The 23,255-nt window shown below is 42.9% G+C and overlaps 1 protein-coding gene across 1 annotated transcript in view; it reads left to right on the forward strand.

Annotated features, from left to right (window-relative positions):
• slc44a5a (solute carrier family 44 member 5a) overlaps positions 1-23,255 on the forward strand; it is a 115,998-nt gene continuing 92,743 nt past the window's right edge. Inside the window, exon 1 of the mRNA XM_060905442.1 lies at positions 1-38. Within this exon, the coding sequence (XP_060761425.1) occupies positions 1-38 (38 nt within the window). The remainder of the gene's footprint in view (positions 39-23,255) is intronic.

The raw sequence follows: 23,255 nt of genomic DNA on the forward strand, positions 1-23,255 counted from the left end.
ATGGCGAGCACCAAGGTCCACAGTCCCAAGGTGCAGAGGTAAAGGCCATTTGCTGTGTGCGGGCCATCTCCCCAGATGACCTCCCTTTATTCAAACAGTATTCAATAGACACTACAGATTACCAACATTAGGACTTTGCTGCAAAGCCATTCTCAGCAGTTAGAGCTTTGAGGTACAGTATCTGGTGAGAAGCGATGAGGTTTTTACGGCATTGTGGTTATGTAATTTTGTCCCTTTTCTCTCAGATTATCATCTTAAACCCATTAAGTTTATGAAGGATCTCTCTGATGGACTCACTATTCCAAAATCCTCCAAGTCAGAAGATTGGCTCAGTCATGCAAGGACTTCTTTAGTTATTGTGGCTGTATGTTTGGGATTATTGTCTTGTTCAAACCTCCATCTTCTCCCCAGATTCAGTTTCTTGTTCGTCTGATGAGATTAAATTCTCCTCTAATGTGATCTGGTCCATTACTCCATTCGTGCTCCCACCACTATGCTTCGCTGCTACTACGCCGTTCTTAGGCTCTACACACAATCCTTCTTTATTAAAGCGTGAATATCAGTCCAAAAGTGTCTGAAATGCTTTCACACGTGCATGTGTGTGCTTCTGTTGTTTAAAGGTCCATTATGTAGGATTCAACCAACTGAAAGCCCCTTCCTCACCCCTCCATTTCCATGTGTGGATTCGAACGTACGATGGCCATCAAATGCCTGTAGCGTACTTCTAATACTTGCATTCATGCTCTCTTGCTTTTTCTCATGCTAAATAATAAATATGAGCCTCCATTTTTCTAAATTTGGGTTCTCAGACTTGTTAGCCAGCACTAGAAAACACCTTCTTTCAATGCTTCCTTCTGGATTTACGCTGCCACTTGTAAAAATGTGAAATGCAGAAGATGCTCTCTCGCGGTTTGTCCATTCTGAGCTGTTAGGTTTGATCTGTGTGTATCGAAGGAGGTTGAACTGACAAAGTATGATCTAGGAATGTAGAGCTCTGTTGCATAAGAGATTCTGCGTCACGGATCGATCCAAAACAGACATGGTTGCTCAGAGATGTTTCTCAGGTTGCTGTAGGACAAACATGAGTACTGTATATATTCACATTCAAGAGTGTGTTGTAGCTCTGTGATTGGATGATGATGATGTGATTGATGAAGCTAAGTTATCTCTATATAACGTAAATGGGTGAGGAAGCATTACATCACTGGTTTAGACGACACTACGGTATGAAAGAAGAGAGACATTATGTACCATTACATTACCTGTCAGGATCATAGTCTTATGAAAAGAAGAAAGATATTACCGGTCAAAGTCACCTTCATTAAGCCGAGAGCAGGATGTGCGTGCAAAGTTAAATCGCAAGGATTTAATTAACCAAAGCAAGTAACGATCAGGACTGCCTGTACCAGTTCCAAGCACGCCAAACAGATCTCTCGATCATGAGCACAACGTGGCGGCACAGTGGTGTAGTGGGTAGCACTGTCGCCTCACAGCAAGAAGGTTCTGGGTTCGAGCCCAGCGGCTGACGAGGGCCTTTCTGTGTGGAGTTTGCATGTTCTCCCCGTGTCTGTGTGGGTTTCCTCCAAAGTCCAAAGACATGCAGGTTAACTGGTGGCTCTAAATTGACCGTAGGTGTGAATGTAAGTGTGAATGGTTGTTTGTCTCTGTGTGTCAGCCCTGCGATGATCTGGTGACTTGTCCAGAGTGTACCCCACCTCTCACTCATAGTCAGCTGGGATAGGCTCCAGCTCACCCGCAACCCTGCACAGGATAAGTGGCTACAGATAATAGATTCGATGGGCACAACATGGCGGCTCTGTGGAAGTGGCCCCGTGCCCTGTGTAGATCTAAAGGGTCCATTCTAAGCTCACAAAATCACAACAATTCATGATGTTCATCCTTCGGGGTTGAAGATGACCATGACTTCAATTTGGTGGGTGGCGGTTGTGGGTCCAGAGTTGACCGATGATGCCAATCCAGGCTTTGAAGGTATGCCCTCGTGCCAAGGTTGAGTACCTTCACTACCTTTTTGTTGTATTTCGACTGCTGAGTGCTGGCCAGGGTGAGGTAAAGCAGGCTATGTTTGGGGCACCTTTTCTAGCCCCTTCCTCCATGGAGCGAATCCTAAACAGGGCTGCTTAGACACCCAGGGGGCTACCGAACTCCACTGCTGCTTTGTTCCAGCAGAGAGCGACCCTATGCCCTGGGCTGCCTGTGTGCAGGTTCGTGACTACAGCTTCCAGTGTTTCCGTACCTGCTGCTTCGCCGTTTGCCCATCGCTACAAGGACTTGAATATGAATTTGAAGTCATGATTTGCACGTGACTTGGATTAGAGTGAGGGAGAGTTGCGTAGCTGTCAGCCTCACTCTCTTGTCCCGATCTAACTGGGTCCAAGGGCAAGACAGAATCAAGATGGCTGGAGCTTCGGGAGGTCGGGATGTAGTGGATGGCCAACAGTGTTCTGCGTGTTGCACTGTGCCCTGATTGTGCTCCACAAACGTTTTGCTGGGTCCGCCTTTCTGCCCGTTGAACCATCAGGCACAGTCTGCTGAGTCCAGTCTTCAGTTGTAACCCTGACCAGGGGGAGTGAGGGGTTGCTAGTGCTTGCTCAAGGCACCACCCCTCTCAGGCTAGTGGAGGGAAGGAGACGCCTTACTACTCCATTGCCTGGCAGTCAAGGACGGTGCATGCTAACTGCCCTAACAATAATTCATAGTTGCAGGTGAATTATTCAAGAATGAAAACATGCTTATGGATATTGTACTCCATCTCTGTTAATAAATCCCTCTAAAACCTACAAATCCCATTTCCAGAAAAGTTGGAATTTTAATAATTTTCCAAAATGCACTAAAAACAAATGTGATTTGTTAATTCACATGAACCTTTGTTATTTAACTGACAAAAGTACAAAGAAAATATTTTCAATCATTTTATTGACCAACACAATTTAAAATAAAAAACACAATTTATTAATTGTGTGTTTTAAATATAAACAAAGTTAGAATTTGATGCCTGCAGCATGCTCCGAAGAAGTTGGAACAGAGGCGTCATTACCGCTGTGTTACAGCGGCACGGTGGTGTAGTGCTTAGCACTGTCGCTTCACAGCAAGAAGGTCCGGGTTCGAGCCCCGTGGCCGGCGAGGGCCTTTCTGTGTGGAGTTTGCATGTTCTCCCCGTGTCCGCGTGGGTTTCCTCCGGGTGCTCCGGTTTCCCCCACAGTCCAAAGACATGCAGGTTAGGTTAACGTGGGGCGGCTTTGGGCTGAAGTGACCTTGAGGCACCTAAATCCCAACTGCTCCCTGGGCGCTGTAGCACTGCTGCCCACTGCTCTGTGTGTGTGTGTGTGTGTGTGTGTGTGTGTGTGTGTGTGTGTGTGTGTGTGTGTGTTTCACTGCTTCAGATGGGTTAAATGCGGAAAGGAATTTCACAAGTGTACGTGTGATGAATAAAGTTGTTGTCCTTCCGTCACCTTTCCTGTAATAACGCTTTATAATCGTGTGCGATCTGAAGATTCTCACTGCTGCAGTTTTGCAGTTGGACTTTTTGTCCATATTCTTGCTTGATCCAAGATTTCAGCTGAGGATGCGACTTCAGCTGCTGCGGAACGTGAACCGAAGTCATGTCGGAGGATCTTCACTAACACAATGCTGAGGATTTCTGTGAAGGTGTCGCTCACACATCTGTGTTTCTGAAAACAATGGAAGAAACATGACATTTCCTGAATGAATCACTGAGCAGAACCGGAACCAGAACTCCAGCAGAATCATAAAACATGATTATAAATGATTAAATAATCACTGCAAACTTTACATAATGCGCCAATCTTGTGTGCACATGGTCCTGAATAATAGATATGCGTACAGCTGCACAGAGCTGTGTGTGTGTGTGTGTGTGTGTGTGTGTGTGAGAGAGAGAGACTCGAGTCTGAGTCTGACGTTCATTGCATTCAGTGAGGATTAAATCCCTTTAAACCCGACACTCATCCGTGTGTCTGTGTGTGTGGGTGCGCGCGTGTGTGTCGTTATGTAGAGCTGTAAGCACACGCGGGGATGGCGAAACACAGCCCGGTTCCGTCCGGTTTTTACGGTAAGATAAAAATCTGTGTTTATTTCCGAGTGCTGTGTGTGTGTGTGTGTGTGTGTGTGTGTGTTAGGTAAAGTAGCTTATATGTTTGTGTGTGTGTGTGTTATGTAAAGTAGGTTAAGTGTGTGTGTGAGAAATGTAGTGTAACTGTGGACTCTGTGAAACTCTTTGTATTTTTATCAGTAAATAAACCCTTTTCCTGAATGAACAGTGAAATCACTCGAACACTGTTCATCACAAATACACCGACACACAATCATTTATTCATTTTGTTTGATGTTAATGTTTATACTTTTACACTGCAAATAAACATAAATAATTGTTTACACTGTAAGCAGATGTTTGTTTACCGTGAATGGAAGGAGTCTCCAGTGTCAGGAGTCGAGCTGTATGTTCAGGACGGTGGACTTGCTGTTGTATAAGAGGAATGAAACCCTTCAGGACGTGGCATTGCTGGAAACGAACCAACCTCACGGTGGGATGAGTGACCGCGCTGAATCTCAGCACTCTGACGTTGATTATTTTTCTCCCACAGCGCGCCGTACACAGTGTTTTATTCCTGACTTGGCGAACTCTCAGTACTCTGAGTATGTAAACAGGTTTAGTTTTTCAGTGTCGTCGTTTCCGCCGTCATGTCGTGCCGTAGGGTTTTGGGTCGTGCTGATGATGTTCTGACCTTTTAGCGGCCATTTTAAACCGCCATCTTTAAACACAGTTGCCGGAGCGACAGGTCTCGCTGATCGACTGTTGAACTACTGCACTTGTGTTTGTTGTGTTTTTGCGCCGGTGGTGTATTTTTATCTCTGGTAACTGTGTCGAAGGACGTTGTGTTTTTGCCTCTGTTTTGTTTTTGTTTACAGTGTAACTCAAAGTAGTGAACGGATTCAGATGAAATTTGGTGGAGTGTTTTATTCTCCTCAGTTCAAGTGATTTTTGATTTGGATGTTGATGGAATGTGGCTTGGTGGCGGTATGGGCGTGGCCAAGTGCGATTCGAGGTTTGTTGGGTTTTTGGTTTTGTTTGTGTTTGTTGTTTTTGATGGGGTGGTGGGGTTTTGTGTTTTTGGTTTTGATTTATTTTGTTGTTTTTGGTTTTGATGTTTTTGTGGCTTTTGTTGTGTTTTTGTTTTTTGTTGCATTTTTGGTTTTTATTTTTTTTGTTTTTTTGTTTTTGATTTATTTTGTTGTGTTTTTGGTTTAGTTGCAGTGTTATATTTTTTGTTGTGTTTTTTGGTTTTGATTTATTTTTTGTTTTTGGTGGTGTAGTGGATTTTTTTTTGTTTGTTTCTGGTTTGTTTTTGGTTTTGGTGGGGTTTTTTTTGTGTGTGTTTCTGGTTTTTTGTTTTTTGTTTTGTTGTGGGGTTTTTTTGTGTGTATTTGGTTTTGTTGTATTTTGTTTTGTTTGTTTCTGGTTTTTAGTTTTGTTGTGGTTTTTGTGTTTGGTTTTGTTGTGTTTTTTTTTTTTAACTTGTTTTGCCCGTACACCCCACTGTATTAAATGCAGCTCGAACCCATACAGTCCGAACCCAAAACTCTCTAAATAGTGTCAGAAATTGTGCTTCATGCTGAATCCAGTGTGTGTAAGGAATATGGGTTATCTGTATTTTTACTCTTGGCTGCAGTCCTGACCTAAAAACACACGATCAGAGTGTTTCACTGGTGAGCGCGGATTAATATTTCAGGATTTTATTCATTGTTAATACATAACACAGTTGTTTTAGAGTGAACTGATTTACTCTTTCCGAGTGAGAGTGGAGTGTGAGTGAGAGAGGAGTGCTGGCGAGAGTGGAGCGAGAGAGGAGTGTTGGTGAGAGAGGAGTGAGAGAGGAGTGCTGGTGAGAGAGGAGTGTTGGTGAGAGAGGAGTGAGAGAGGAGTGTTGGCGAGAGAGGGGTGAGAGAGGAGTGCTGGTGAGAGAGGGGTGAGAGAGGAGTGTTGGTGAGAGAGGAGTGAGAGAGGAGTGTTGGTGAGAGAGGAGTGAGAGAGGAGTGCTGGTGAGAGAGGGGTGAGAGAGGAGTGTTGAGAGAGGGGTGAGAGAGGAGTGTTGAGAGAGGGGTGAGAGAGGAGTGTTGAGAGTGGAGTGTTGGCGAGAGTGTTAGTGAATTATTTTCAGCCCCAAAGCCCTACAGGGTGGTCTCCCTTTCTACACTGGCACTTTAATTAACTCAGCAAAGGGAGTGAGGGTTAAAGCCCCTCCACCCTCGAGGTTAAACAGGGCACTGAACACTTAACACGGCCTCGACCAGAGCTGCCTCTGCTCTCGCCCCGGAGCTGGAGTGCCAGTGAGAGCCCAGCAGTACAGCGCTGTGAAACAGTAGCCGAGGGAAGAAGCCCCGTTAATGAACTCTGGGATGTTTTCTGTAGAAACGTTAAAGCCCAGTCCGCTTCGAGAACCATAATGAGCCACGTTTATTCTTTCAGCCAGACGAGCCGAGTGAGAATCTGGAGCACGGCGCAATATTCTCACCTTTCATTGCTTCATTTATTGGGAAAATTGTTCCCTGATCAACACGGACTTTCTGCTCGGCAGTAAAGAGAGTCGTTGTGACAGGAAACGGTTTATTATGAATCATATTAAAATGTCATTTTCTGAAACTTGGCTAAAGGAATTTTAAGAATTGTCACCACCGTCATTATCATATCCGATCAGAAACAAATATCGGGCAGGAAGTCATTCCGGAGCCCAGAGAATTCCGGAAAGGCTAAAGTGTTTGTAAACACATCCACTGTTACTATGGAAACGATAACATATCAGAAGGAGTGCGTTAATGTAAACCTGCGTTAATGTAAACCTGCGTGACTCTCAGAGCTGTGGTTATAGGAAACTAATCAACACCTCCTGACCAATCGGAACCGAGAATTCAGCGTCGCTGTGGGAGCGCGTCTCTCACAGCTAATCATTATAAATGTCTCGTAGCTAATGTTTTTATTTTTATAAAGAAAAAGTGATGTTTTGATAAAAGTGGAGTGAATAAATTACCAGCCAAAGATTTTTAGGACGCTTTTAATCAGCTTCAGAACCAAAGCCACGTGATTCCAGGTTTATCATTTATTTACAAAACTGTCCTCAAGTTTGAGTTTCTCAGCTCAGATTCATTCAAGATATAATTTAATCAGAGCAGACTGCAGGAGCGCTCTCTCTCTCTCTCTCTCTCTCTCTCTCTCTACCTCAGGGGCGTGTTTAGCCTATTTTTGGAGGTGCTCAAGCACCCCCAAAAACGAGCTCAGCACCCTCTAGCTCAGCACCCTCAAAAACACTGCTTTTGGACGTAATTTTCAGAAATAAGTGCCCTTGCGCACTGCGCAATGAATGTGTGCGCGGGCGTGTGTGTGTTCTTGAATTCACCTGTTACGTGATAGTTGTATGAGCAGTAAAATGCCTCTCCTCCTTGCGTCCCCTCTGATTGGGTTGCCTGTCCGTGCGAGTGCTTGCTACGACATGGTGTTTTTTTAACTGGATTCCACGCCGATGAGGAACTCGAAGTAGCACCTGAGTATTACTGGCATAGCGAGATGTGAAGGTACGGACTGGAGTTACAATTGTTAAACACAACACAATAATATGCATAATGCAATATTGATGTTCCCTGGTCTATGAACAGAATGATAAAAACAACATTTATCATCCATATCGAGATACTTTTGTGCAGAGCTGTACAAGTGCTACAGTGCTAGACCACCGTGTGTTAGTCAATTTTATTTAATGTAACATAGCGTTTACTAATGTAAACTAATGTAAAATCATAATAATACACACTATTATTGCACAATACACAATAACACATTAATTAACAATTACCACTGTTCAAAATGAATAGCTCCAACATTACAAATGCAGTAGTAGGTCTTGTTTAGTTAAAAATATAATGTAAATATTTGTGTCAGTGGTTGTAAATGTGTAGATATCATAGTTTATTGGGTCAGCTTCTGTTAAAACATTGCATAAGTCTAGTCTTGTCTAGTCTAGTCTTCTTGTCTAGTTAAGTCTAGTCTAAATGCGGAATAAACATGGAAACACTGTCGTTCAAGCCAGGTGCCTCTGTCAGCTCTGGGGGCTAAGCACCCCCAAAGATCAGATGCTAGAATCGCCTCTGCTCTACCTCCCTCTCCCCCTCTACCTCTCCTCTCCCTCCCTCTGTCTCTCTCCCCCTCTACCCCTCTCTCTCTCTCCCCTCTACCCCTCTCTCTCTCTCCCCCTCTCCCCCTCTCTCTGTCTCTCTCCCCCTCTACCCCCTCTGTCTCTCTCCCCCTCTACCTCTCTCTGTCTGTCTTTCCCCCTCTACCTCTCTCTCGGTCTGTCTTTCCCCCTCTACCCCTCTCTCTGTCTCCCCCCTCTCTCTACCCCTCTCTGTCTGTCTCTCTCTCCCTCTCTCTCTCTCCCCCTCTACCTCTCCTCTCCCTCCCTCTCTGTCTCTCTCCCCCTCTACCCCTCTCTCTGTCTCTCTCCCCCTCTACCCCTCTCTGTCTCTCTCCCCCTCTACCCCTCTCTGTCTCTCTCCCCCTCTACCCCTCTCTGTCTCTCTCCCCCTCTACCCCTCTCTGTCTCTCTCCCCCTCTACCTCTCTCTGTCTGTCTTTCCCCCTCTACCTCTCTCTCTGTCTGTCTTTCCCCCTCTACCCCTCTCTCTGTCTCCCCCCCTCTCTCTACCCCTCTCTCTGTCTCCCCCCCTCTCTCTACCCCTCTGTCTGTCTCTCTCTCCCTCTCTCTCCCCCTCTACCTCTCCTCTCCCTCCCTCTCTGTCTCTCTCCCCCTCTACCCCTCTCTCTGTCTCTCTACCTCTCTCTGTCTCTCTACCCCTCTCTGTCTCTGTCTCCCCCCTCTCTCTACCCCCTCTCTCTGTCTCTCTCTCTCCCCGACCCCTCTCTCTGTCTCCCCCTCTCTCTACCCCTCTCTCTGTCTGTCTTTCCCCCCTCCCCTCAACCTCTCTGTCTGTCTCTCTCCTATGTCTCACTTTCTCCTCTGTCTTTCTCTCTTCTGTCTGACTTTGTCTCTCACACTCTCTCTCTTTTCTCTCTCTCTCCATGATGAACCTCTTGTTGTTCAGGAGTCTCGTTCATAAAAAAAAAAATAAAACTAAGTCCCAGTTGCCATTGTTCACTAACTGTGGCACTGTGTGTGTGTGTGTGTGTGTGTGTGTGTGTGTGTGTGCGCTAGTATATAGTGCTGACTCATCATGCTAGTCCACTGTTATTAAGTGAGATTTGGATTGTTTGTTCTTTGTGGACGGTGAGGTCGGAGAGCTGCGATGATTTTAAATGAAAAAATTTTAATTAAAACCCTTCATTTCTAACAGCGTCCAAAAATCTCTGAACGATCAGCTGCACTTGCGGATCTTTAACCCAAAAATATTAAAACATTTTACATATAATTTTAAATGATTTTGTATATTTATGGTCTGGCAGTTTAATTGTTTTAAAATCATTTAAATTATTTTAAATAGATTGTGCCTTTTTAAATTTGTTCTCTTTATTCAGTGAGGAATAAACAGGACGTGAAGTTCAAGGAAAATAATCAACAACAGGGGGTGAAAGGAAGCGGAGTTGATTGTTTTCCTGTAAGCGCACACCCTGAAGTGTTTTATTCCTCTTTCACCACTGCAGTGTCCAACTTTTAGAGTATTTTGTTTATTAAAGCATAACGACATACTTTTTATCCGTTTATAGTTTTAGAGTTCTATAGGAACTCCATGTATCCGAGAAACCACAAGACGTAAACCCTTCTGTCCCGAAGAATTCTGGTTGCAGTTTTCTGCCTCACACTGGAGACTCCTTCCCTCAGTATTAAACAAATGTCGTCTTATAAGTCCCCCGAATGAGCTGCTGCTATAGAAACGCTAAAGTATTACATCAGAGACATGCTTGATTAGATTAAGGATTAATTTTAAAATTTTACTTATTACTTTTAAAGCTATTAAAGGCTGTGTTCCTAATTATATATCCAGTTTAATTGAGATCAAAGAGGTGTCCAAGTATAGTTTCAGATCTAATAATGAGCTTTGATTGAAACCGTTACCATTCATAACGAAAAAGACATGAGGCGATCGGGCGTTCGCATCGGCAGCTCCAAAGCTTTGGTAAGTTACTTAGAGATGCTGATAACTTATCTAGTTTTAAATCTTTACTAAAACACATTACTTTAATTCAGCTTTTAATAATTGATAATTTTCATAATTGTATATGTATGATATATACAGCGTCGCAATATTTTATGGTTTTTATATTATTTTTAGGATATCATTTCATTTATATTTGTATTCTTTTATGTATGAGATTTTAAAGCTGTACTGCCTTTCAGATTTTTCAAGTGTGGGTCATAAAAAGAATTTTCCTGGCACCCAATTATTTTTGTTTAGTGACCGAAAGCTACCGAATTCGAATCACAGACTTCCAATTTTATTCATTTTTTTAAAAAATGGAACAATTAATGAATTTATCTCCACATGGCCCTAAATTCTCCGCTATTTTTTCCTGCTTCACCATGACCCAATACAAGATACTACATCACCCATCACGTGGTGGGCTTTCCCCGTTCACGCAAGGCATTGTGGGATACAAATTTGAAACAGGAAAGAAAAATGGAGGACATGAGTGTGTGAATGAAACATGAAAGAGCGGCTACAGTAACGGAAAGAAAGTGAGAAGAAAAGACGTTATGTTATATACGAAGGAAAGGAAACGCAGGACCAAACTAATAAATATGGGCGCTCAGCGAGCACCTCGGTGTGATCAGCTGTTCGTTTAGCGACAGAATGATGGAACTGTCAGTGCACGCTCAAAGGGAAACCTGTAGATGGCAGTAATGCAACACTGTGGATGCCAGCTGCCGTAAAACCCAAAAGAAGAAGAAGGTAAACCTGCGCATGCGCACACGGACTTCCTCTGTCTGCTTGACTGCGCGAAGCGAGCGATTTCATGCACATTATTTGCTTTAATCCCCTCAAATTAAATAACTTCCCAGCCACAGAATGGCCTGATATTTTGTGAGATATTACAGAAATAAACAGATATCACAATCACCACATTTCAGACGGAACTAAATTTCACCGATTTTATGAAATCGAAAGGCCGTCTAGCTTTAAACCTGTGACTCGCAGGTGCACTACTGTGATAGAAAATTAACTAACGCCTCCTCTTCTGACCAATCAGAGCAGAGCGAAGAACCTGACAATAGTAAACCGTAAACAAACTGTTAAGCTGATTTGTGACCCTGTTGCTAGCGTGAGAACTTGACGCTCGGCTCGGTAATGAATTAGCTCAATGCACCGCTCGGTCTCTCAGGTATGTGAGCTGCAGTCTTGCTTCTTCTTCTTCTCGTCTTTTTGCTGTCAGCAGGAGCTCCAGAAAAAGCCATTGCACTTTTTTCCCTCTTGCTGTCATGCATTGAGCTCAGAGAAAATTGCCTGAGCTCAAAATTGCATCAATTACAGTCCATCTCTCACTTGGCTTCTGAGGTGCTGATGTGAAAAAAAATAAAAAATAAAAAAAATTATCCTGACAGGAAGGAGCAGAGTCTCACACATAGACACACACAAGTAAACAGACGTGTATTAAGCTTAAGAAAATAAAATCGCATCAGTGTGGAATTGGTTTTGGATTTCAGAGGCTAAGAATCAAAATCAGACTCTAACAGATCAGATTCAACACATTTTCCACTCCTCATCTCATCTCATCTCATTCAGATATGTGTTATGCTTTTTGTTTGAGCAGGCAGCCTTGTGGATTGACCTTTTCTTTCATTAAATCATCTTCCTTTGTGCACTTCCTGCTTCCTGTCATGCCCGCTAATGCTAGCTGACAACACCGGCTAATTATCTGACAGACGAAAGCAGACGGCTGTAAAACAGACATGTTGCTGTCTGACTCCAAGATGAAACGATGATGTTTGAAGAGTTTGATCTTTCATAAATTAAGAATTGAAATCATGCTGTAAAAGGAAAATAATCACCAGCGGGGAGGTGTGAGGAAGCGGAGTCGCTGGCACCAGCCTGGAGTTAATTAATTTCCTGTTACAGCACGACACGGAGTGTTTTATTTCTTACTTGAGAGAGAGAGAAAAAGAGGAAGTTTCTTTCTGACTGTCTTTTTGAATGCGTTTTCAGCTGAAGTCTGAAGTTTACACACACGGACAGGAATGTTACGGTAATTTTGGGCTTCCGGTGATTTTTCCTGAACCGTTCTTTTGCTGTAGCAGAATGATTGTACAACACACAGTGCTGTAAAAGTCTTAGGTGCATGTAAAGAAATGCTGTCGACCAAAAATGGCTTAAAAATAATGAAATGTTTAATGTTTCAACATTTAAAAAATACTATAAACAGTAATCAGTGTGCCATAAGAAATGAAACAAAGTCAGTATTTGGTGTGAGACGACCCTTTGCTTTAAAAAATAAAAAATAAAAATCTCCGTCTCGGGTCCAGTGAGGTCAGTTTTATGCGGAAATGATCTGTAGGTTTTCCTGAGCATCTTACAGAACCAGCCACAGTTCTTCTGGACACTTTGACGTCACACTCGTGTCTTCATTTTACACCAAAAAAAAGGTAGCCTTCATTATGTTTTTTAATCTGAAACGTGCTCTCTTATGGAATATGCTGCTCAGATTTTTTTTTTCTTGTAACATTTAATTTTGTGCAGGAAAAAATGAATGTTTGGACTCTAAAATGTTTTTGTAATGTTTTGACTCGATAATGTACTAACTGTTAAAGCATGGTGGTGGGAGCATCATGCTCTGGGGCTGTTTTGCTGCCAGTGTAACTCGTGTATTGTACAAAGTGAATGGAATCATGAAGAACCTCAGAATTCTTCAGAATAACCTCAAACCATCAGAGACTTGGACCCAGTTGTGTGTTCCAACAGGGGGGTGGGCATAGCCTGTGCAAAGGATTTGTTGTTGACAGTGGTAATAAGGGTACACAGTCCTCATCTGCACCACTTCACTCCCCGCCAGGGATCCGGGTGGCAAGCAAAGGAGCAGGACGACCAGGGCCGCTGGGGAGCTGCACCTCCGATGATGTCATAAAATAGAAATCTATAACAAAGTTTGTATGAAAATAAAATGGGGGCCAAGACTTTTGCACAGTACTGTATACCTTTAATAGAAAAAAATGGTGCACAGCTTTTAGTTTATTTTTGTTTTCTGAAGTCAACATAGTGTGAAAATTATACATACAGGGTAAAAAAATATACTGTACATACGCCCACTTAGATTATTAATTTGGTCATGCTGAAAGCTCCAAAATATTTTGCCAAAGCAAAGGCGTCTTAACTTCCTGTTAGCGATCATGACTGACTCTAGCTGATGGCTTCTCTGTGCACAACATAAAAATGGTTTGTTTGACAGCACTCACTCATTGGATTGACCAACACACAGTACAGAGAGAAAGTCCAAGGAGCTTAGTGCAGATCTGAGGAAGATGATCATAGATTTACACACTCAGGAATGTCTCTTGGAGTCCTTTCTAAACAACTGCAGATTCCAAGCTCATCAGTTCAAACAATTGTATGTTATTGGGAGGTGGAGCCACTTTGTCAGGCCACTTTACTGGAAGAAGATCCAAACCGTCCCCCTCAGCTCAGAGGAAATCCATTCAGATGGTCAGGAACCACCAAGGAACAGATCTGCAATGAACTGAAAGCTGCTGGAACACCATCTATAGTCAAGAGAGTTTTGCATCATCATGGGCTGAGAGGCTGCTGTCCAATAAAGAAGCCCCTTCTCCAAAATCAACACCTATGAGCTTGAATAAACTTTGCAGATGATCACATGGACAAAGAAAAGGCTTCTGGAGGAAAGTTTTATAGTCAGACGAGACAAAGATTGAGTTGTTTGGCCACAAAGACCAGAGATAAAGAACAACACTGTACTGACTCTTCAAGCATGGTGGTGGGAGCATCATGCTCTGGTGCTGTTTTGCTACCAGTGGAACTAGTGTATTGTACAAAGTGGAGGGAATCATGAAGAACCTCAGAATTCTTCAGAATAACCTCAAACCATCAGAGACTTGGACCCAGTTGTGTGTTCCAACAGGGGGGTGGGCATAGCCTGCATAAAGGATTTTTTGTTGGTGGTGGTGATGAGGGTCCACAGTCCTCATCCGGACCACTTTTGCTCCCTGCTGAGGATCCAGGTGGCAAGCAAGGGAGCAGGACGACCAGGGCCGACGGGGGGCTGCACCTCCGATGACGGTTCCCGGGAGGATGGGGGTACTTGTCTGCGTTGGCTACAGGAATCTCCAGAGCATTTGAACCGCCTGGCTTTCAGCCTGCGTTCACCCTTTCACCAGTGATTCCAGGAATAGCCCCCTTGCAGGCGTTGAGGTCGCAGGACTCCAAATTTGTAAGGGATTCCATCAGGACAATGATAATAACAAGATCAACTGTGAGCTACTGCTCACTTCCGTATCCCCCGCTCTCGCTTCTGTCAGAATGCAAGCAATCGAAGGAATAGGACACTTATTATGAATGTTGACTTCAACAAATAATGAACCCTGAAACACGCAAGTAAAGAGCCGTGTCTGTCCCCAGGGATTTCAAACAGCATCCTGCTAAACTGTCATTATGAAATAGCATTTTGCTTCTTGAAATGGCGTCAAAATCCACCCTATATGTTTTGTAAATACATTCAGTCGGTAAACAGGAAGTCGATGTGCGACAGACCTGAAAACGGTTTACACGGTATAGAACCTGTGAATGGTTGTCTGTGTCAGCCCTGTGATGACCTGGCGACTTGTCCAGGGTGTACCCCGCCTTTCGCCCGTAGTCAGCTGGGATAGGTTCCAGCTCGCCTGCGACCCTGTAGAACAGGATAAAGCGGCTACAGATAATGAGATGAGACATTCAGTCGGTAAACAGGAAGTCGATGTGGGACAGACCGGAAAACAGTAAACACGGTATAGAACCCTAAGCTGATGCTCAGTACCAAGTGGCTATGATTTGTGGTTGCTGAGAAAAAGCGTGTTTTGGATGGACAGAGGGAAACCAGTATCCCCACCCAGAGCGGGGTATAATAATAATAATAAGAAGAAGAAGAAGAACGATAAAATACAATTAAGCGCATATTATTTTGCTTTTTGGTATCAGTGCATCACAATATTTTGATTTTATATTTAAAAATGTTGATTATATATTTGAGATTAGAGCTGCTTTTCTAACACGGATAAAGCTCAAAGCTCATCTCATCTCATTATCTGTAGCCGCTTTATCCTGTTCTACAGGGTCGCAGGCAAGCTGGAGCCTATCCCAGCTGACTACGGGCGAAAGGCGGGGTACACCCTGGTCGCCAGGTCATCACAGGGCTGACACATAGACACAGACAACCATTCACACTCACATTCACACCTACGCTCAATTTAGAGTCACCAGTTAACCTAACCTGCATGTCTTTGGACTGTGGGGGAAACCGGAGCACCCGGAGGAAACCCATGCGGACACGGGGAGAACATGCAAACTCTGCACAGAAAGGCCCTCGCCGGCCACGGGGCTCGAACCCAGGACCTTCTTGCTGTGAGGCGACAGCGCTAACCACTACACCACCGTGCCGCCCAAGCTCAAAGCTGTTGCTGAATAAACTTGTGGATTGTGAGCTGGTTCGGAATTCTGCGTACATTAAACATGTTTGTCACACTTTCCTCTGGAGGTGTAATTACTGTGTTTGGGTAAACACACCGGGTGTAGTGTCTAAGTGTGTGTGTGTGATCCAAATTATCAAGTGTGCTTTTAAATGGGTTAAAATGGTCTCCGGTATTACATTCTCTGTAGCATGCATGCGCGCGCACACACTAATATATATGTAAAGCAGGACGTGTTATTCCAGACAGCGTGTGTGTTTGAGTTGCGATGGAAAGCCTCTCTTTCTCTCTCTGCAGAGCTAATGGTCTCATCAGTAAACCACCGAGTTTGTTCATGTTGCATTTGGGTTTTGGTTTTTTTTTTCATCCTTTTGTCCTGCACATCACCTTTTCCTCCTGCAGCTCTTCAACACTCCCTCCTCCTCCTCTCTGTTGAATTTAAGCTCATCTCTGCACTGATGATTACACAGATTTTTCACAGGTTCCTGTCCTCGCTCCTCTCCTCTCCTCTCCTCTCCTCTCCACACCTCTGCGTTTATTCTGCATTCGACTCTTTCAGAGCAGAGATGAGAACTGTGGAGGTTCTGCGAGATGCTCAGTAAAACCTACCGCTCATTTCCGCATAAAACTGCACTCCTTGGACCTGAGACTACTGTATATAGATTTTTTTTTTTTTTTAAAGCAAAGGGTCGTCTCACCAAATATTGACTGACTGTTTCATTTATTCATTTATTATGGCTTAATGATTACTGTATATAGTATTCCATTATTCATTATTTTTTTTTTAAGCCATTTTTGGTCGACAGCATTTCTTTACATGTGGCTGAGACTTTTGCACAGAACTGTACGCTGTGCTGATTTATACACCGTCGTTATTTTTAAATCAGCATTCGAGTTTGTGTTTGAACACTTGAGGAAAACTTTACCTGCAGCGTTGAACACATTCGGCTCGTTTCACTTCCTGCACTCCGTCTGATTAATGAACTCCATAATTACATTCTTCTCTGTAGCTGAGATCCTGAGAGATCTGGGAAGTGTGTGTGTGTGTGTGTGTGTGTGTGTTGGAGGGGCTGCATGTGTTAAAGCAAAAGCAGTGATCCATCCTAAAAGAGGAAGTGACCTATTTTAGAACATACTGCATTTTAAGCAGTAATAATTGCTGACAAATTATAAAGCTCACCCAGATCTGAGGAAGTGTTCAGAGAATAAATCACAGTCGATCAGTTCGTTGGAGCTCGGCTGATAATTGGTGGGAAAAAATATAGCTATTCTATCCACATTCGCTGGATGTAAGCAATCGCGCACTCTGATTAATTGGCTACTCGACTACTAGGATATCAGCTCATATTCTTGGGTTTCAGTCACGTGACTTTTCTTAGCGATTTCACTTCTGGTAAAACAGCTGGTGGTCTATCAAACCAAAATGGCTCCCGTAGCGCAAACAACTAGCGATAAGTTATCAGAGTACGCACGTAATCTAGAAGCCACTACTGGCTTTAGATATATTCAGAAGATTGCTGTGTGCGATGGAATCGACCCCTACAGTCTGGGAAAGAAGGATTTGTCATACGATCTCGAAAACTACCCTTCAGTCGAGTTCCCCGACATCTCGAACTATCTGGTGTTGCAGACGTCCTTCTACACCGCAAAACAGATGAAAGCGTGGAAGAGTACGGAGGCTTACAGCTTTCTTGTATGTGGCTGGGTAAAGGACCTCGGGATCAAGTCACTGCCCAATGAATCCTGGATTGTTTTTGCCCGTGGAATTCTGCATTTTAAATTATTTTTTTTAAGCTTTTCGTTTGCTCTTTACAACGAAGCGCTGCAAGTTGAAGTGTCAACAAACGACAGTTGGCTTGATTCTCACTTGTGTTGGCTCTTATCTCTCAGCTAAATCATTCACAAAGATCATCAGAAACCCCTTTAAAGACCTGGATCTGAGTTAAACAAGACGGAGAAGTGATCACGGCGCATTGTAACTGTACGGCTGGGGAAGAATTTTGTCACGACCTTCATGCATACGGACTTTGTGAAGAGTAAACACAAACAGCTGGGGACTTTAGCGCTTCGTGACAAAAAAAAGTAGCGTAAAATAAAAACACACAGCAAGAAAAGTACTTGGAAAACACTAAAGACAGAGCTGAGAGGGAAATACAAACCTTTCACCAAGTGAAACGCGAGCATGCTTCGACTCGGCTCCCTTCGATTTCAGTCAGAAGTTCAAAAGCCACCTTTCTCGACGTCTTTTTGTGAAATGCTGTGTTCGTTCGCCCTTTTTTATCAGTTCACGGGGAACCCTGAAGAAACTTTGATCAGTTTCACGGTTTGATCGATTCGAACAACCTAAAACAACGCAAGCATTCACGAATTCACGATTCGACTTGATTCACGATATTGGGTTCACGATTCGATTTTCCTACAATATTTTTGAAAAGGTAAAACGTTACTAACAAATATATTCCTTTTTTTATTAGATATTTATGAACATTACAAAAACATGCAACATTTACTTTCCTATTCTTTATCAACTTAAATATTTTGTTTAAAAAAAAAATTGTTTCATTTTCTCACCAATAATAATTTTTCCACATTTGTAAAGGTTGGCATAAAATATAATCACCTATTAACTAAAATATTCCTTTTATTATAAAAAGTTAATAACAAATAGTCTTCTCTTATCAAACCTTTATGAGCATTTGTTCCGCCTCCATTTGCTTCTCTTTTCTTTATCTTTCAGCAGCCTGTAAAAAGAGAAACAGCTTGGATTTCTTGTGAAATTTATTTGTACACAATCACACAACACCTTTCACATTTTAGATCTGTTTTTGTGCGTTTTAGCAGCATTAGACCTGCGTTACTTCCACCTATGGTGAAGTTGCGTGTATTCCTGATATTATTACGTGTATTACAGGCATTTAGCAAACACGGTTATCCAGAGTGATGTACAGCACACCCAGAGCAGCCTGGGGAGCGGTTGGGGGTTAAGTGCCTTGCTCAAAGGCACTTCAGCCATTCCTGTTGGTCCAGGGAATTGAACCAGCAACCTTTTGGTCCCAATGCTGCTTCTCTAGCCATTAGGCCATGGCTTCCCCTAATTTCCTTTAATTAATGTCAAACAACAGGATTTTATGTATAAAAATGCAAAAAAATAATCAACGATGTGAAGGTGTGATGAAGTGCAGTAACAGTTATGTCATGCAAAATCCATTATCTTTTCTATAACATCACGTCCTGAGGTGTTTTTTTTTCTCCTATCCCATAATTACAATCTTTTACTTAATTAAACACCACATCATACTTTTTTATCCATTTATTGTTACATTTAAAGGTGCAACAGTCAATATTTATCATTTCTCTCTAGTGCAAATAATGATGTAGAAATATTTTTAAAATTGTATCTTAAGTTGCTGTCTCAGAACGGGTGTGTTACCAGAGAGGATTGAGGCGGAGCCAGAGCCACAAACATACCACCACTTCCTTGTTCGATGTTTGGAAGGGGGAGGGGTGACCGACCCCACTTTATGCAGACCAGACCGACCCAGCGCTCCACTTAAGTCAACAAAGAAGTCTTGTGATGTAAGGCGACGCCCACTTGTAACACCGTAACTGTTCCATATTTGCGCCCATCGAGATGAATTATGTTGCTTTATCGTGGTATATTCGAAACTCTTTGGTGTTATGCAGCTAACAAAGAAAAACAAGTTTGGAAACCCGCCTTCCAGTCTGGAATGTATGTTTCTTTATGGTAGTCGTTTTATAGACACGCCCCCAACACTCTTTAGCATCTTCATAAATTATGATGTTAAAATTTGAATTTGAGGGGTGGAGCTTTGTGAACATGAGTGGACACTTCAAATCTTATTCGACTCCACCCATGTAACCCTTTTTTGTTGTTGTTTACAAATCCTCCCAAATGAAACACCTTTGATGAACATTCGTTCCATCACTAGAATCTTTTTTTTCCTCTCTTAAAGTTAACGAAACAAAAACGGACAATTTTTTTTCACAATTTATTTATTGATTTTCCATATTAATGAACATACATTCACAAACACAACAATGCAACACTCAAAACCAGAAACCCCTCAAACCCCCCACTCCACCCACACTCCAGTAGGATCTACGGTAAATAAAGGTGGTGGCCTCAGTCCTTGTCCAGGCATTTGAATATTTAAGTTGTTCATGAAGGTTAGGAAAGCAGACCACATCTTGTAAAAGTCTTCAACTTTTCCTCTTGCCATGTAGGTCAGTTTTTCCAGTGCCAAATTAGATGACAGTTCTGTAATCCATTGACCAGAGGGTACCGTAGGTCCCTGAATCTCCTTCCATCTTAAGGCAATTACACGTTTAGCTTGTAACAGACAGAAATTAATTAGTTTACGTTCCTTTACAGTCGCTGGGAAATCTTCAGGATGTATGTGCAACAAGCATATCTTAGCTTCAACTGGAATAACCCTTTGTCAGCTTAGAGATTAAGGGCGTATTCACACCTACGTTGTTTGGTCCGGACCAAACAAACCAAATTTCCCTTGGTCCGGACCTTTTGGGTTGGTCTGAATACAAACCACCGAACTCTGGTCCGGACCAAACAAGCGGACCGAGACCGAGCTGCAAGGTCGGACTCGGTCCGGACCAAAGGAACCCTGGTGCGGATCTTTTGGAGGTGTGAAAGCAGACCGGACCTAATCCGACAGTTTTGCTTTTTTGTACCTCGGGAGCTTCCGTCGTTTGTCGAGCATTATGGGAAACAGAGTCTTGACACTCCACCGCAAAGTGCAAACACTGTTTCGGTTGTCAAGGGTCGTTCAGTCACCAGTGGTAGGCGAGTACAAAAAATGAGTGGGGGGCAAACGTGGGCCGAGGAAGAAACACGTACCCTTGTGGATATCTGGGCAGATGTCCACATATCTGAGCTTTTGGAGAGAACACGCAAAAATGCCGACGTGTTTGCTGTATTCAGTGAGAAAATGAAGGAGAAGGGGTTCACGCGCTCCCCAGAACAATGTCGGCTAAAAGTGAAGAAACTCCGTCAGACCTACATTAAAGTCAGGGACATTCTTTCAAAAAGTGGCGGTACTAGCGACGCAAAAAAGAAATTCATCTATTGCGTGAAGAGCCAGAACTGTCACAACATGATGTGCGCTCATCAGCGCTGTCCTCCGTAGCCGCCTTGCCCTTTGTCGTCGTCGTTGATAAATTACTTGTACGACAGCATAGTAATCACACAATTGTGAAAACAGTAAAAACTGGAAAAAACATATAGCTTTGATGACATTAAAAAGAATAACAGCACGGAAAGCCTCCATGACTACTTTTGAACTTAACGCTTTGTGCGCGTGTCGTCTCTGACCAATAGCTGAACGACCTCAGGGCGCGTGGCTTTGTTGACAGATTTTGGTCCGCTTACTAAAATGTACAGTGTGAAAGCGAACCGCACCAAAATGAAAAAATAAAAAAAACATTTGGTTCGGACCAAAGCAAGTGAACTATTGAACCATCCTGGTCTGAATACACCCTAAGTCCTAAGCAACCATTTATACTGTAGGAGTTTGCATCTTGTATTTTATAGTTTGAGTTTGGGCCAGAAGACATGCCTCCTCCCAGTCCTCCAGACTGATGTCTGGGTGAAGATCATTTTCCCATGCAGATAGAAAAACGGACAGAATTTCCGTCGTTTTCTGAAAACATCAGAAAATTTTTAAAGTTACACTGGAGACTCCTTTCATCAATGTCAAATAAACATCGACTCACTGTTGCTATAGAAGCGATCGCGTATGAGAACGAGTGCATTGATATTAAAATTAATATTAATATAAAGCTGTGATTTGCAGCTGCACTACTGTCAGAGCTGCTCTTAGAGAGAATTAATCAACACCTTTCCTTCTGACCAACAGTGTTGTGGTGTAAATGCTAAACTTAACCACAGCAGTGGAAAAAAAGAAGGTAGGCTTTTTTTTTTTTTTTTCCCCCTCCCCAAAACTTGTGTTAAATAAATATGAATCCTGGGATTGATTTCACCAAACAGAAAAACAAAAAAAATCTTGCGTAGCAAAAGAGTATTGTTGTGCTTTTATAGTATCAGATCACTTGTGTGCGGAATAAAAGCAGCTCGAAACGCAGTGTGTTGGCTTTCAGCTCACAAACACGACACCTGCTTGCTTTTCTTTCGGTTTGTGCCGCAGTCGGGAGGAGAAACATGGCCTCGTTTTCCCCTTGGTACAAAGGAACCTTTAGGTAACGTTACTTTAACATAACCCCAGCCCTTTAGCTCAGCGTGATCGTCTCGTCTCGGCGCAGCGCGCATTCCAAACAGCCAGGTGTTTTGGGTTTAAAGTGAATTTACATACCACAGCTGCTGCATGTTCAGACATTCGGCTCTGATGAAATGAATTTACGATCGAATCCACTGTAAGAGTTGCTCAGGTCGGTGTGCAGGAGCCGCAGTGGCCTTGAATACCAATGACGACGACGCTGCGAGGATAATCAGCTGCATTCCTTTCACTCTGTGCTCACCGTTCAGGGCCACTTGGTATTAGTGTTAGATTTTGCAGCAACGATGTGAGTTTTATTGTGTGTTCAGGAGCTGAAAAGACACCAGCAGTTACACTGTCACTACACTGCTGAGTGAGTGAGTGCTAGTTTGGCGTATTTGTTGAATTTAAATACTTTTTTTTTTTTAAATACATTTCCAAGAAAAAAAATCTACTTGTACAACCTCGATTCCAAAAAAGTTGGGACAAAATACAAATTGTAAATAAGAACGGAATGCAATAATTTACAAATCTCAAAAACTGATATTGTATTCACAATAGAACATAGACAACATATCAAATGTCGAAAGTGAGACATTTTGAAATTTCATGCCAAATACTGGCTCATTTGAAATTTCATGACAGCAACACGTCTCAAAAAAGTTGGGACAGGGGCAATAAGAGGCTGGAAAAGTTAAAGGTACAAAAAAGGAACAGCTGGAGGACCAAACTGCAACTCATTAGGTCAATTGGCAATAGGTCATTAACATGACTGGGTATAAAAAGAGCATCTTGGAGTGGCAGTGGCTCTCAGAAGTAAAGATGGGAAGAGGATCACCAATCCCCCTAATTCTGCGCCGACAAATAGTGGAGCAATATCAGAAAGGAGTTCAACAGTGTAAAATTGCAGAGAGTTTGAACATATCATCATCTACAGTGCATAATATCAAAAGATTCAGAGAATCTGGAAGAATCTCTGTGCGTAAGGGTCAAGGCCGGAAAACTATACTGGGTGCCCGTGATCTTCGGGCCCTTAGACGGCACTGCATCACATACAGGCATGCTTCTGTATTGGAAATCACAAAATGGGCTCAGGAATATTTCCAGAGAACATTATCTGTGAACACAATTCACCGTGCCATCCGCCGTTGCCAGCTAAAACTCTATAGTTCAAAGAAGAAGCCGTATCTAAACACGATCCAGAAGCGCAGACGTCTTCTCTGGGCCAAGGCTCATTTAAAATGGACTGTAGCAAAGTGGAAAACTGTTCTGTGGTCAGACGAATCAAAATTTGAAGTTCTTTATGGAAATCAGGGACGCCGTGTCATTCGGACTAAAGAGGGGAAGGACGACCCAAGTTG

The sequence above is a fragment of the Neoarius graeffei genome, chromosome 23 (assembly GCF_027579695.1).
Source record: "Neoarius graeffei isolate fNeoGra1 chromosome 23, fNeoGra1.pri, whole genome shotgun sequence".
Classification (NCBI taxonomy): domain Eukaryota; kingdom Metazoa; phylum Chordata; class Actinopteri; order Siluriformes; family Ariidae; genus Neoarius; species Neoarius graeffei.